The following is a 13344-nucleotide window of genomic DNA, read 5'->3' on the forward strand; positions in this document are numbered from 1 at the left end:
TGCTGTGAGCATTGAGTAGGTCTTCTAACTTAAGGAGTACAGTAATTGCACGACCATAAGGTGCGCCGGATTATAAGGCACACCTCCGGGAGTCAGCAAATTTCGCAACTTTGTACATTGTATAAGGCGCACCAGACTATAAGGCGCACTTGTTTTTTGCCACGGAGATCCATGCTGCGCTCAACAAAGTAACGAATTAGTAATGGAATCCCTGGCAGGTGCTCAATTTGCAAACATTTTTCACAGATTGGTGTAGCCTTTAAACGCAGCCCCAAGCGTCCTCCCCATGCGCAGGCCCCGGCACTCCTGCCCGCCCCCAGCTGGTGAGGCAGGGCTCGTGGCGGCCATGACTCACACCTCGGGGTTGCTGCGGTTCAGGACGGCTCGGGGCTGTCTGTGGTTCGGGGCGGCTCAGGACCATCTGGCCATGGCTCACACCTCGGGGTTTCTGCGGTTCAGGACGGCTCGGGGCTGTGTGTGGTTCGGGGCGGCTTGGGACCGTCCGCGGTTCGGGGCGGCGCGAGGCTGCCTGCTCCCTCTCTCCCCATGCGGCTCCTGCTGGCCGGAAGCTACCTGATCCCGCCCACCCTGTGCGGCTCCTGCCAGCTGGGGGCTGCCCGGTCCTGCCCGCCCCGTGTGGCTCCTGCCTGCCACAGCTGCCCCCTCCTGCCCTCCCTCATGGCTCGGCTCACAACTCCCACTTCCGGGTTGGCAAATTTCGCAACTTTGTACGTTATATAAGGCGCACTTCTGAGTTCAGACCAAAATTTTAATCGAAAGGGTGCGCCTTATAGTTGTGAAATTACTGTACTACCAGTATTGTTCCATGCTTCTGTCTGCCTAAAATAATGTGTGTTTGTTTTAAATGGAATTTTCTTTCCACATTTTACTGTAACAACCTTTTGGAGTAACAAAGCACTTTGTTACAGTGGACTTCTACATACATTCTTGGCAGGAGCAGGATGAAAGAAAGCTAGAAGGGGATGGTGTGGTTCTGGAGTAACTTTGCTAACAAACACTTGTGAGACAGACTGGATTTCAGAACTGCTGCTGCTAAAACCTGAAAGCTTTTCTTTAATAGCTGAGGTTAACCTTTCCGCCTAAGGGATTTCTGCAAGGCTCTCTGTCCCTTTCTGCTATCCTTATTTTGAAAAACTGTTGGAAGGGCTTTTTATTATCCACTTGGAAGATAGCTATCTAAGATGGAGGACATAGTCTGTAATTCAGCAAGATGAGTTGGCTGAGATGCAGAGCAAAGACATAGTGGACATGATGATGGACGTGGTTTCCTGCAATGGTCTACATATGGAACATTTTTGTGGTTTTTTTTAAACTCTGGGCAGATGGGAGCTGTTGAGGAAGAAAATGTTGAATAGCAATGAAATGTGATGGCCAAGATGAGGGCTTAGGAGACTGTGTCTACTAGAGCCCTGTAGCTATTAAGTGACCATTCCCAGGGCAAGTAGGCTTTGGCCTGAATATTTCCCCCATACAGATCCCTTTAACTGAAGTGTCCCTAAACTGAAAAATCAGGGCATTGTGAGCATACCATAGTGACGTCACTGGTTCCATTGGCTGTCATGTTGAACTGCAGTTAGTGGTTAATTTTAGGAAGTTTTGTGAAGATATTGGAAGTCAGGTGTTATCTCATAGTTTATCAGCTCCATTGGTCTTACAAAATCCTTCCACTGGTGCTGTACTTCCCTCCATGTTGTGTTTCTTGCTTGCTTGACTTCCTCTGTGTGACTAGGCATGTGCTGATGTCTGTCACAGTTGTTCATTGTTTCATCTTTCCAGGCCTGCAGTAGTACCTTACTGTGCTGTAGGGAGGAGGGGGAATCGTGTACCCAGTGAACAGAACATTGAGGCTTGTGTTCCCAAGAAACCAGATCAGAGTTCATGCTAGTCATTCACTCTTCTTGCAGACTTGAAACAAGTTTATTCAGGATTCTGTCCTTTAGCTTCCCTATCTGTAAGGCTTTATTGCTTTTTTTAGATGGAGATCTTTCAGTATGAAGTGCCTGAAGAGTTTATTGTTGTGTAGCAACTTTAAAGAGTTATTTTTGTGTGGCAATTTTATGGCATGTCAAATACACAGACAGTATGTACAGTAATTTCATGATTACAAGCCGCACGGACTATAAGCCACATCTCCGGGTGTTGGCAACATTTTGTTCTTTGTCTATAAATAAGCCGCACCTGATTATACGCCACTCTGTCGTTTGCAGGGAGGACCCGCGTGCAACAAAGTTGCCAAGTAGTAACAGAATCGTGGGATCGCGGGGTTTACTGGCTTGGCTCAGGCTGTGCAGGCTCGGCCTGCTCGGGGCTGCCGATGAGGCCAGGTGGCCCAGCTCGGTGGGGCCGCTCGGCGGGACCGCTCGGGGCCGGCCGCCGCTGCCACTGGACTCGCTTGCCCCAGCCCGGCGCTGCGCCGCAGTGGCAGGTGGGGATGGAGCCCGCCGGCACCAACAGCGGCAGCTGCAGGAAGGGAAGGAGTCCGCCTGCTCCTGTGGCGGCGGCGGCAGGAGGGGAAGGAGCCTGCCTGCGGCAGCAGGAGGGGAAGGAGCCCCCCCTACTCCTGCGGCGGCAGGCAGGGACGGGAGCCCCCTGCTTCCCCCACGGGCTGCGGGGATGGCAGCACGGAGCCCCTGCCTCCCTCCCCCGCCCCCCTCCACCCTGCTGCCAGCACGGAGCCCCCGCCTCTCCCCCGGCTGCATTGCCTGAAGGAGGGAGGGAGGGAGCCCCCGCCTCCCTCTCCCCCTGCGCTGTTGGCGCTGAGCTGGCCCCCACCCACTGCACACCAGAGTAACCAATTTGTAACAATCATGAAATCTTGGGTTTTACTGGCAGGTACTCGGCTCGGCGCCCTGGCTGGCACTTCGGGGTTGGAAATTTCAGAAAATTTTTCACATACTAGCCGCTCCTGAGTGTAAACTGCATTCCGGGGTGGGAGCAAAATTTTAATCAAAATGGTGCAGCTTATAATCACGAAATTACTGTAATTTTGTATTGCTGTCTATAAGCAGAGCCATTTTAGATACGTGTATTTGTTTAGTCCGGCTATACACTAAATAATTAAACAAGTTGACCATCTCATGCAAGCATCATGGTAATAATAGTTGTTTTATTGCAGATGTTCCTGTACTTTGGTGAACTGGGATTGGCTACATGCTCTGCTGACCACCTCATTATTTTGTGGAAGGATGGTGAACGAGAATCTAGCCTCCGCAGTTTAACACTATTTAAAAAATTGGCACAAAATGGTGACTTGCAGCTCAGACTTTAAATTGTTTGAATACGGGCTGCATGTATGTAAACTGGATGTGTGTTAAACATGAGTGTAAAGGTACTGAGCTGGGAATCAACCAACTACTGGTAAAGCTTACACTTGATGTCATGTGTTATATTGGAACTTCTCTTAGTTGCTACTCTTCTCAAAGGAGAATTTTGCATTTTGGTATACCAGAAATGATATTCTCTTGAAAGACTGAAGGTAAAGATGGCTCATTAAATAGTTTCTAATATTATTCAGAATGTTTAAAATTATCATGGATGAATGTCAAAATTAAGAATTGTGAAATACGTTGGATGGATCATTATGAAAGCAGTTGAGGGCATCCACAGTGCATGTGCAGGAAGAAGGCACGGGAAGAAATCTGCAGCTTCCTTCTTTATCTAATTTATTTCTAGAAGCTGAACTTTCCTCACTGATGGCTCAGATTTGTGCATATACAGAAAGCCCCAAAAGAAAGCATTCTCGAATAGAAATTTTGCACTTAATGTTAATATCCTGCACCAGTGGTAAGAAAAAGAAAAAAAGGTAGGTAATGCCAGTTTGTCAGGTTCTTATTTTTGGCAAACTGAGGTACATAGAAACTGTTTACTAGTAGTAGCTGAAGTTTTACGTGGACTATTCTACATTACTGGAGTTTATACAGCACCATTACCAAGTCTAGCATGCAGTGTGATTAGCTTGGTCTTTCCATAGTGCATTCATCAAATTAATTTGTATCTAATAAAAAGCATTTGCCTTACCTTGAATTTTCAGAATGTACAATACTTTCTTAAGCAGTAGGAGTTGATCTTTTGAATAGTAGTGAAACTGTGTTTTACCGTATAAATACTAAATTCTCAGCTGAAGTCTGACTTCAGAGAAATCTGCACTAAGTTTGTAAGGGTAATTAGTATTTCAGAGTTAAAAACAAAGTGTCTAAGTACACAGGTACTAAGAGTCTGAAATAGCAGCAGCTAAACAGGAGTAGGGGAAGAAATGCGAGCTAAAGCATAAAGCTCTAACCACAGAAACAAAAACACAAAAGCAGAAATCTAATCAACACACAAACAAGCAAATAATCCCCTCCGCCCCCCAACAACAACAAAAAAACAGAAAATGAAGCAAAGGTAAACCTAGAACTGATACAAAGAAGGCGTGAGGAAGGACAAAGTAATGAGTGGTACATTACCATTTGAACAGAGAAGAGCTAGGGAAAATGGAAGGTTTGGGAGCATATTGGTCATCAGACTAGGTAGAAGAGGGTGCTTCTGTCCTCAGGTCTACTCAGAATAGATACAGCACTTCAGTGGTGTAGGAATAAGTCTTGTGCAACTTTTCAGTGCCATCTCTTCTCTTTGAATCAATGGGAATTGTTTTCAGTACAGAAAACTATATCGCTGTAATTCCAGACTTCAGTTACGGTGGTTGCAGTAGGTGCAATTAAAACAAAGGGCTAAGCAGATTCTCACAAAGAGCAGAAACAAAAGGAGAAAGCTCCTAGCTTCTTATAAGAAACCAAAGAGCTTTACAGACTTGCTTTCCCCAGCAGCAGTGGGCACATGCCTTTCTCTTGCCACTCAGAAGCCCACCTTTGCCTCTTGAATCTTATGAGATCATAATCTTCTCTGGAAGGCAGGGCAGAGGGGCAGTAAGATTTTGAGTTGTAATTTTGCCCTACCTTAGTCAAGTTTTACAGCTAATCTTATTTGAGTTTAGAGCTCAAAATAACACATTTCAAAACCGCAAAACAGATGGAGGAATTGTTAAATTACCCTCTCCTTTCAATTCAAGGGAGATTAAATCACTGTTAAATCTTGAGCTCCATGTTCTTTGCTAAGGTTGGCTATTCTGTTCCCCTGAGTAGGAAAGGCATTTGGATTACAGCTGAGGATAACATGCCTTTAGGTATATTGGTATTAAACTTGAGACAGGAAAGCATTTTAAGCCTACATTGCTTCAGCTTGTCTTCATCAGCAGATGTTGCATTTTTGGCTTACCCAGGAGAAACTGGGGAAATAAAACCTCTTTTTGAATCTCTTTTCCTTGTTTTAATTGTGAAATAACTATTTGGTTATATATAATACTTGTGTGTACACATTGTTATGGCACCTTACAGTGAAAGCTTATAAAACTTAGGTTTTTTGGAGAGCCTCCTGCTGTCATCAGTTATAACTAGCGAGAAGGAAGATTATATTTTTATTATCTCTTCTTATAGCCTGAGAACAACTATTTCCTTTTTATGTGACTGCTTTTAACTGAACACCTGGTAGAGAAACAGACCTATTTAAGTGAACAGTTCTAGTCACAAAAAATGCATTCTACAGGGATGTAATTCAGCTTTAAATAGTCCTACTTGCATGTATAAATACTTAGATTTATCAAGAGTGCCATTGTTCTCAGGTAGACTACATTGGCAGTAGATCTCCCAAGGGTCTTTTCTTTTAAAGATGGTTGACTTAAAAGTACTGAGTTCTTTGTTTTACAAATGAACTTTGAGTGTAACAGAGAACATAGGTAAATATCCTACTCCTTTGTTAGATGTCACTTGCTGTTGGGAGATGCAGTGAGCAGAATTATGGTGACTAGATGAGACTTTTTACATCTAACCGATGTCCTGATTTTTTCCACCTTACAGTAACACTGAATTCCATATGTTCACATCATGGAAGTAAATATCTTTATCAGACCTCCTCTTAATACTTTTACAACGTCAATGCATTGACAACAGCGTGGAACAAGCAGCTGTTAGTAAACTGGACTAGTCTAGAAGATCTGACACAACTGGCAGATGATGATTAATTTGTGCTGGTTTATTTTGCCTAAAGAGGACCTATATCCACACAATTAATTTTTTTCTTAGTCTGACTTGGAGGAAGTAAGATCCTACAGCAAATATGTTGATTCTGAATTAATGCCTTGGCTTCAGTTCTGGTTCACAAGTAGAACTTTATTTTTTTGATGCCTTCCATTGTTGACATTTTGTTCTGTGTGACAGAAGTGTGACAAAAATTATGAATTAAATGTTTTACATGGATGTGGTCTTACAATGTTTCTATATTTAACAAATGAAAGTAACTCTTTTCTCTAATGCAAGCTGCAGTGAATGTTCATTTATCAGAATAGTTACGGTACAACCACCAAGAGCACTAGTTCTAAATAAAGAAATGGTAAAAGCAAACAGTATACAGTATTAAAAAACAGAGGTTCAACTTCTCTAATAAAAATCCACTGAAGAATGTTGCCATAGATAATAGGAAAGAGTGAATAATCATGCTTCACCAGAAACACCACTCTTCAAGTATACACGATGTGGTATTTTAATACACAGCAATCTGCCTTGGCTACGACAGAAGTAAGGATCTGTTACAATTCTAACAAAAATATAGCTTCTATATATTTTTCTGCACATACATTTTATGAATGTTGCCTTTTGTTTCAGAACTTGGTACAAAACATACAAAAAAGGTTGGCACATATGTAAGCTACGTGCAGTAAACAGCATTGTCACTATTCTTCCATAGCAACCTATGCTGTTTGCTTTTTTTCCCCCCTTTTTCTATACCCGGTTTGATTTTTGATACAGCACAGGGTAGATGGACTGCTTCTTTAACTGCAGCCACAGTTTTGACAGTCTTGCTTGCAGCCTGGAGTGCACAGTATTAAAAATCAGCAGTTCTGCTAGTAGTTGTTTACTGAATAGTCTGAGAATAGTCTAAAATTTAAACTCATGTTCTGCATGTGATTAAAATGAGATGTACAAAAATACACATTTGTGCTTTGAAAGCCTTAGCATAAATTTCATGTCTTAGAACTAATGAAGAACTATGTTTGATTTTCAACTGATTTACATATTTTGAAGTACTTCTTACATCACAAAACCAATCAGCATTTTATTAGGAGAATAAAGCAGTACAAATTATAATGCTTTTATAAATTATAGCCTGGAAACTTTTTTTAAAAAAGTGGTAGGTTCATCGTAGAAGTAGCACAATAAATTAACTTGTCATAAAATTTGTCAGTTTAATAAAAGTGATGACCATGTTTACAAACACCATTTTTATAAAAAAGGATGGTGATCAAGTGCCACAATAGTTTTTTTGTGTAAAATTTGGTGAAAACTTGTGTTATAACATCTGAAAGATGGCAGAGAACCATGTGGATGGCACTACCTAGACAGAACATGCTTATTTTCTTGTATTATATGATAATTTTTAGAGAACATTGACTCCTACCAAGATTTTATATGGAAAAGAAAGAACAGGTAGTGGTCTGAGAGAGTCTCTGTAATAAGAAAGCTGTTTTAAAAGGTGTCATGTTTGGGTTTTTTATGTTTCCAGTTTATTAAGGTTTACTTGTTTTACTGTGCATGTTCTCTTTAGAAGTATGGTTCAGAGAGCTGAAGAACATTGATAGAATTGGAACAAATTTGTGCTAGATAAGTGGGAAGTTTCTATCCTTATTTGACAGGCTATTCTTACTCTCCTGGTGACTAGATTATCCCTGTCTCTGAAAAACAGTTGTGTGAAGCATTAGTGAATACATTTGTATCAACTACAAGATTCAACAAGTGCATATTCAATATTAGAAACTAGTTTCAGAAGTACATTTTCTGCCACAAAATATTATTTCCAAAGAGCACTTAGTCATCTGTGGTTTATATAGCCTCTAAAAACATTTTTCTGTAGAATTTGTAGAAGCTTAAAAATGAGAAAATATTTCCTTCTTGTCACGCAGTCTTAATTTCACTGGAAAAGCAACATTAATCCCCTTTGTAGCCAAGAGTTTCTGTAAGTGATTCACAGTGAAACTGGTAGAGCAAGAGGTCTGGTTTTCTTGACTTAGTGTCAGTTGTTGTTTTCTGATGGGAGCCTGAGACTCTTGCACTTCAAATCATCCAGTGTTTTCCAGTGTTTGTAGTTGTTAGCCAAATGTTGCATCAAAACAGGCAGATGTGCAAATGCTGAAAGAACAGGAAAAAGTTTTACCATGTTTATAGAGTTAGCAGAGGAACAGCTCAGCGTGATCTGAAATTGGCATTCTCCTACTCTCTTTTGTTCTTCTAATTCCTTCAAGTAATACTAAAAGGGGAAAGATTTTTTTTGTAGTGTGTTTCTCTTTCAAGAAGATCCCTTTTCAAATGCTTGGTGACTTCATTAAATTGAACTGCTAACGTGCAGCCATGGTGGTGTCAGTTTCTGCTGCTCAGAAGAAATACAGTACTAAAGGAAAAAATACATAGATGACAAAAAAGCTTAGTTTTAAGCCATTACTCCTTCTCTATGTGGATTGCCTGGTAAGTGCGCAACTTCATCATGTGCAGTGAAACAAGCTTCAAAGTCGTGATAGCATAATATTCTGTGCTGTACTGCTTATATATGGATACTGCCTCTGAAAAAAGTGGATACAAGGCCACCTTGAGATTAGTAATTTTGGACTGTAGTTATATCTGTGTCAGAGCAAGGAAGAAAAATCAGTACTTACCATCCCATGCATCAAACATATCTGTTATAAAATAATCAATGAAGGAAATCTGAGACTTGGGGATGCTGCAGGTGTTTCTGTCAAATACTGGCATTACAACAGGCAGGCCCTGTCTCTTCTCTTCATCAGTCTAAGAAGACAAAACTCCAGTTAGTAACTAGAGCTTTGCTTTGACTTTAATGCTGGAGTAGCAGAGGTGAAGGCATTAGATGAATTGCAGTATGAGATTTGAGATTTTAGAACCCCTGAGATGAACTGCCTAATTTCACATGTGTTTTGTCTGGAGCAGGGACTGAAATCAACGCCTCTTTCCCTTTCACAAGTACTCTATTACTGCAGCCCTGTGATTGCACTTAGCTCCAACAAAACAGAATGCTGTAAACTCATGTAGGGTATACCAGCTAAAAGTATGGAAAATGGGGTTGCAGGGTCCTTCAGCAGAGAACAGGTTTGATCTCTCATTTTTCCACATCTGTAATGGGTGTTACAAACCATTTGTCTTCTAAGTAAAAAGAGATTGTTGCTACTGCTACTTGCTCGTGTCAGGTTGTAAGATTAATGGAAGTAAAGGTATGCCCTTTGACTGTGTGTCCCCAACTGGAAGAGGCCTGGTTTTGTTGCACTCACTATGGTGGAGGATCAGATCACCTCAGCAGTTTCTTAGAATGTACAGTAATTTCATGAATACAAGCCGCACTGTTTTGACCAAAATTTTGCTCCCACACTGGAAATGCGGCTTATACTCAGGAGCGGCCAATATGTGAATAATTTTCTGACATTTTCAACCCCGGGAGTGCAAACTGAGTCAGTGCAAACTGCAAAGTGGAGCACCTGCCAGTAAAACCCGGCATTTACGCGATTGTTACAAATTGGTTACTCTGTTGCGCGGCGGGTGGAGCTGCTCCATGCAGGCAGCACAGGGGGTGGGGAAGGCAGGGCAGCTCCCTCCTGCTGGCCCTGTGGCTCGAGGGGAGGCAGGGGGCTCCATGCTGCTGGCCCCGCAGCTCGGGGGGCTCCCGTCCCCGCATACTGCTGCTGCAGGAGGGTGTGGCTCCATCCCCGCCTCCCATGGCCGCCGCAGGTGCCAGCAGGCTCTGTGCCCCTCCTGCCACCGAGCGGCAGCGCCGAGCTGGGCTACCCAGCCCTGTCGGCAGCCGCGAGCCCACATGGCTGAGCTCAGACAGTAAATCCCGCCCTGCTGCGATTCTGTTGCTATTTGGCAACTTTGTTGCACGTGGGTCCTCCCTGTGAACAACAGAGCGGCTTATACTCAGGTGCGGCTTATTTATGGGCAAAGAGCAAAATGTTTGCCAACACCCGGCGATGCGGCTTATACTCAGTGCGGCTTGTATTCTTGAAATTACTGTAATTCCAAATAACATCCCCTTTGAAGTAGTACAGGCAGCATTTAATACAGGAATTTATGGTAGAGCACTCTGCAAAATTAGCAGAGGTGAATAAACAGGAGAACAACTCTCTGCTCCTCATATTTTTGGAAGTAGGCTAGTGCTTAATTTGGACAGTTTAAAACTAGTTTATGATACCTTGACTGTTAGGGAGATAAAACATAAATGATCTTTGATCTTTCTTAGGACATGACAGAATTTATTCACTATGATTAAAATGAAATTCAGACATGTTTCAGATAGTAGCTACAATTTTCTTTCAGTAGTAACTGTCACATGTGTGACCTGAATTTGAAGGGTAGGCATGCCCACTTTTCTTTCTCTCCACTTATCGCTTTTATTTCCACACCATTACTGGCAAATGAAAGCTAATATTCGATCAGTTGTTAATTGAAAAGCTAAAAGAGTTAAGCTGGTTGCATTTCTGTCAGAAAAACTGAATGTGAAAGAAAGAAAGCTGAGCTTCCCGTACTATCTGGAGACATCCCATGTGATAAGTATTTACACTGCCTACATGTCTGCACTACTGTTCTGCCTACAATGATAGTAGTTCAGGTTTCATCTTAGAAGAGAAAGGGCAGTCCCAATAGTTCATCTGAAGTATGGATCTTCAGGGAAGGTATTGGGACAAGAACCTGGAATGCTGACCATCTTGAATTTCAGCCAGATAAATTGAGTAGGACTAATCAAATAGTTTTGTTCAGATGACAAAAGTGTAAAGCCTCCTCTCCACCATTTTGTAGAATGAGCTTCGTGATAAGCAGCCTAGCTAACTGCTTGAGGTGAATTGTTCTGCATGAAATTGAGGGGCCACTTCTGACTGCAAACAAAAAGCATGCATCTGGACTCGGTGGTGACACCAGGCAGACCCTGTGTGGAATAGCAGATCAGCTAACATGCTCTTCCTTACATAATAGCTGAATCATAAAAATATACGTACCTGTGCAAAGTACTCCTCTGAAATCCTGCCTGCCCATTCGATACATAGCTCTAGGGGGCGACATGGATTTGCTACATCTGCACATTTAATCATCATGCGCTTGATCAATGTCTGGTTGTCTGGAAAATTCTTTATGTTGGCTGTGCATTCAGTTTCGCTGCCTTCACTCTGTAAAGGAGATTTGGTTACAGAGGCCAGTGTCAGCATCCCCTGCTAGCAGGAGCGGGGGCATCATCATCAGCTATACCAGACTTAGGCACTAAGCAGGCACCCAGTCTGCTGCCTTAAAATTTCAAGCAGAGCACCAGGAAGTTTGAGAGGAAAGTGATGTCTGAGAACTGGAGCCTCGCTAAGTAACTAATGATAACCCAAATACATACTATAGTTGTGGACATTCTTAAAATTAGTATAAAAATTTGTGAAATAAGGTGCCACAGGCTCTTTATCAGGTAGGATGTTACCTTCTCTGCATCCCACCCTGGTCCTCTTGGAAGAGGATCATGATAGGGGATGCATCCACCAACTGCAAGCTCATAAACAATGCTCATTTCTGAATGTTTAAATGTAGGGGTGGTGATGGTAGGGGATTGCTTCACTTAGTGAAGTTTCTGGAGTTAGATTTTTATTCCTAAATGAGAAAACTGAGTCAGGCATATGGGGCTGAATGGACTGCACAATTATTTCTTTTACACACAGAAGAGCAGATCTCTGACATTCAGTTCCAGCATGTTTCCAAGTAGAACTGATTTCTTTGTGCCAGATTTTAAACCTTCAGCCTGCGATAGTCTTCGATCTCAGTTCCCAGGGACGATCTTGCATATCTATGAGATTAACAGTAGGAAATCACAGGAGCGGCAGACTGACTGCAGAAATTTACTCCTTGCTAGACAGTAAATACCAGACTTCTTACTGGCTTCTCTGGAGACCAGGTGGAGGTGACAAATTTTTCCCAGTCTACTGTGGCATCACATTCTGGGTCTTGAATGGTTTAGAAAGGCACAGGTATGTAGTAATGACTCTGCTCACATGGCATTAATGCTATTCTCAAAATAATATATTTGTGGGATTTTGGCCTCCCTTCACTGCTAAATTAAACTCTTTAGTCAAAAACTGAACATAAGTACTTTTTGCCACCACAACTAAATTAGTATCTTTGTGGCTTATGGGGAAATATTTTGCAGTGACTTTTGCCAATTTAGGCATTTATCTTCTAACTTTATGTTTAGCAGTTAATCCTTTATCAGCATGGATAGCCCGGAAAAGAACTGTCACGTTAACCCTGTACCTTAACTACTGTTCAAGACCAAAACCAGAAAGCCACTGTTAACAGTAAAGAGCAGAACAACGTAATGCTGAGGGGAAACAAGAAGTCTGTAGTGGAAGTGATTCTGTCCTCTGTGTTTATTGTGAGATAAGTTCAGCTTATATTGCTGGAGGAGTGGAGCTCAGCAGTCCCTAGAAACAGGTAATTTCAGCTGACAGAGTGCTCTCTTTTAAAGTTGTAAACTGTACCCATGACAGTCTACAGTACGAAGTACAATTATGGATAGCTAACAGAAGATAATTGTGTTTAGCGTTGCTGACCTTGTCTGATTTTTTTTGCATGTTTCCAGCAAAGCATTATATTCACTAAGGTGCATTAAGATAGTCTTTTCTCAGGTAACACTGCCCTGAAGAACCTGGTCGGGCCCTGGGTGCTCAGCCTCGAGAGACAGCAAGAGAAGGTAAGAGGAGATGGGAAACTCAGAAGCAGTTTATTAATTAAACCCTGGTGGAACATTAGGGTGTGTAACTTTTACACAAAGAAGCCTGGACATCTCTTGGAACAATGAGGAAGGAGAGGTCTCAGGAACTTAGTCTTTAGGGCTTGAAGGCTCCAGGTTATACAGAGACAAAACTTTTGGGGAGGTTCCTCAGTTACATCCCTACACTCTGACAAATCCCACTGTTTGGAGACAGGACCATTGGAAGAGGTGCCAACCTGGCTCCATGCACAGAATTTTCTGTGTAAAACAACATTCACCCATATATTTCCTGAATACAAGGTGGCTTTGAACGCAGCTTATAAAATGAAGTGTTTAAATGAACTAAAAGCCGAAAAGAGAAGAAGCGTATTTTTTTACACTTAAGATACATGAGGCCACAAATGCATTTGTATCATTTGGGCATTACCGCAACACAAATTAATGCAAGGTGTATGAAAATGACACTTAAGGTTGTCTGGGAAGAATCTCACTGAA

At 42.2% G+C, this 13344-nt stretch overlaps 2 protein-coding genes across 4 annotated transcripts in view; one reads left to right on the top strand and one right to left on the bottom strand.

The window, feature by feature from the left end:
• The window catches only part of WDR41 (WD repeat domain 41), a 28656-nt gene extending 24612 nt beyond the window's left edge, over window positions 1-4044 (top strand). The window contains exon 13 of the mRNA XM_033085813.1: window positions 3137-4044. Within this exon, the coding sequence (XP_032941704.1) occupies window positions 3137-3289 (153 nt within the window). The 3' untranslated portion in view covers window positions 3290-4044. The remainder of the gene's footprint in view (window positions 1-3136) is intronic.
• A 2159-nt stretch (window positions 4045-6203) lies between these two features.
• The window catches only part of PDE8B (phosphodiesterase 8B), a 79631-nt gene continuing 72490 nt past the window's right edge, over window positions 6204-13344 (bottom strand). For all 3 annotated transcript variants that reach the window (XM_033085810.2, XM_033085811.2, XM_033085809.2), the window contains 3 exons: window positions 11105-11272; window positions 8759-8888; window positions 6204-8237 (listed from right to left, as the gene is read on the bottom strand). In XM_033085810.2, the coding sequence (XP_032941701.1) occupies window positions 8122-8237; window positions 8759-8888; window positions 11105-11272 (414 nt within the window). In that variant the 3' untranslated portion in view covers window positions 6204-8121. The remainder of the gene's footprint in view (window positions 8238-8758; window positions 8889-11104; window positions 11273-13344) is intronic.

The sequence above is a fragment of the Catharus ustulatus genome, chromosome Z (assembly GCF_009819885.2).
Source record: "Catharus ustulatus isolate bCatUst1 chromosome Z, bCatUst1.pri.v2, whole genome shotgun sequence".
Lineage (NCBI taxonomy): Eukaryota > Metazoa > Chordata > Aves > Passeriformes > Turdidae > Catharus > Catharus ustulatus.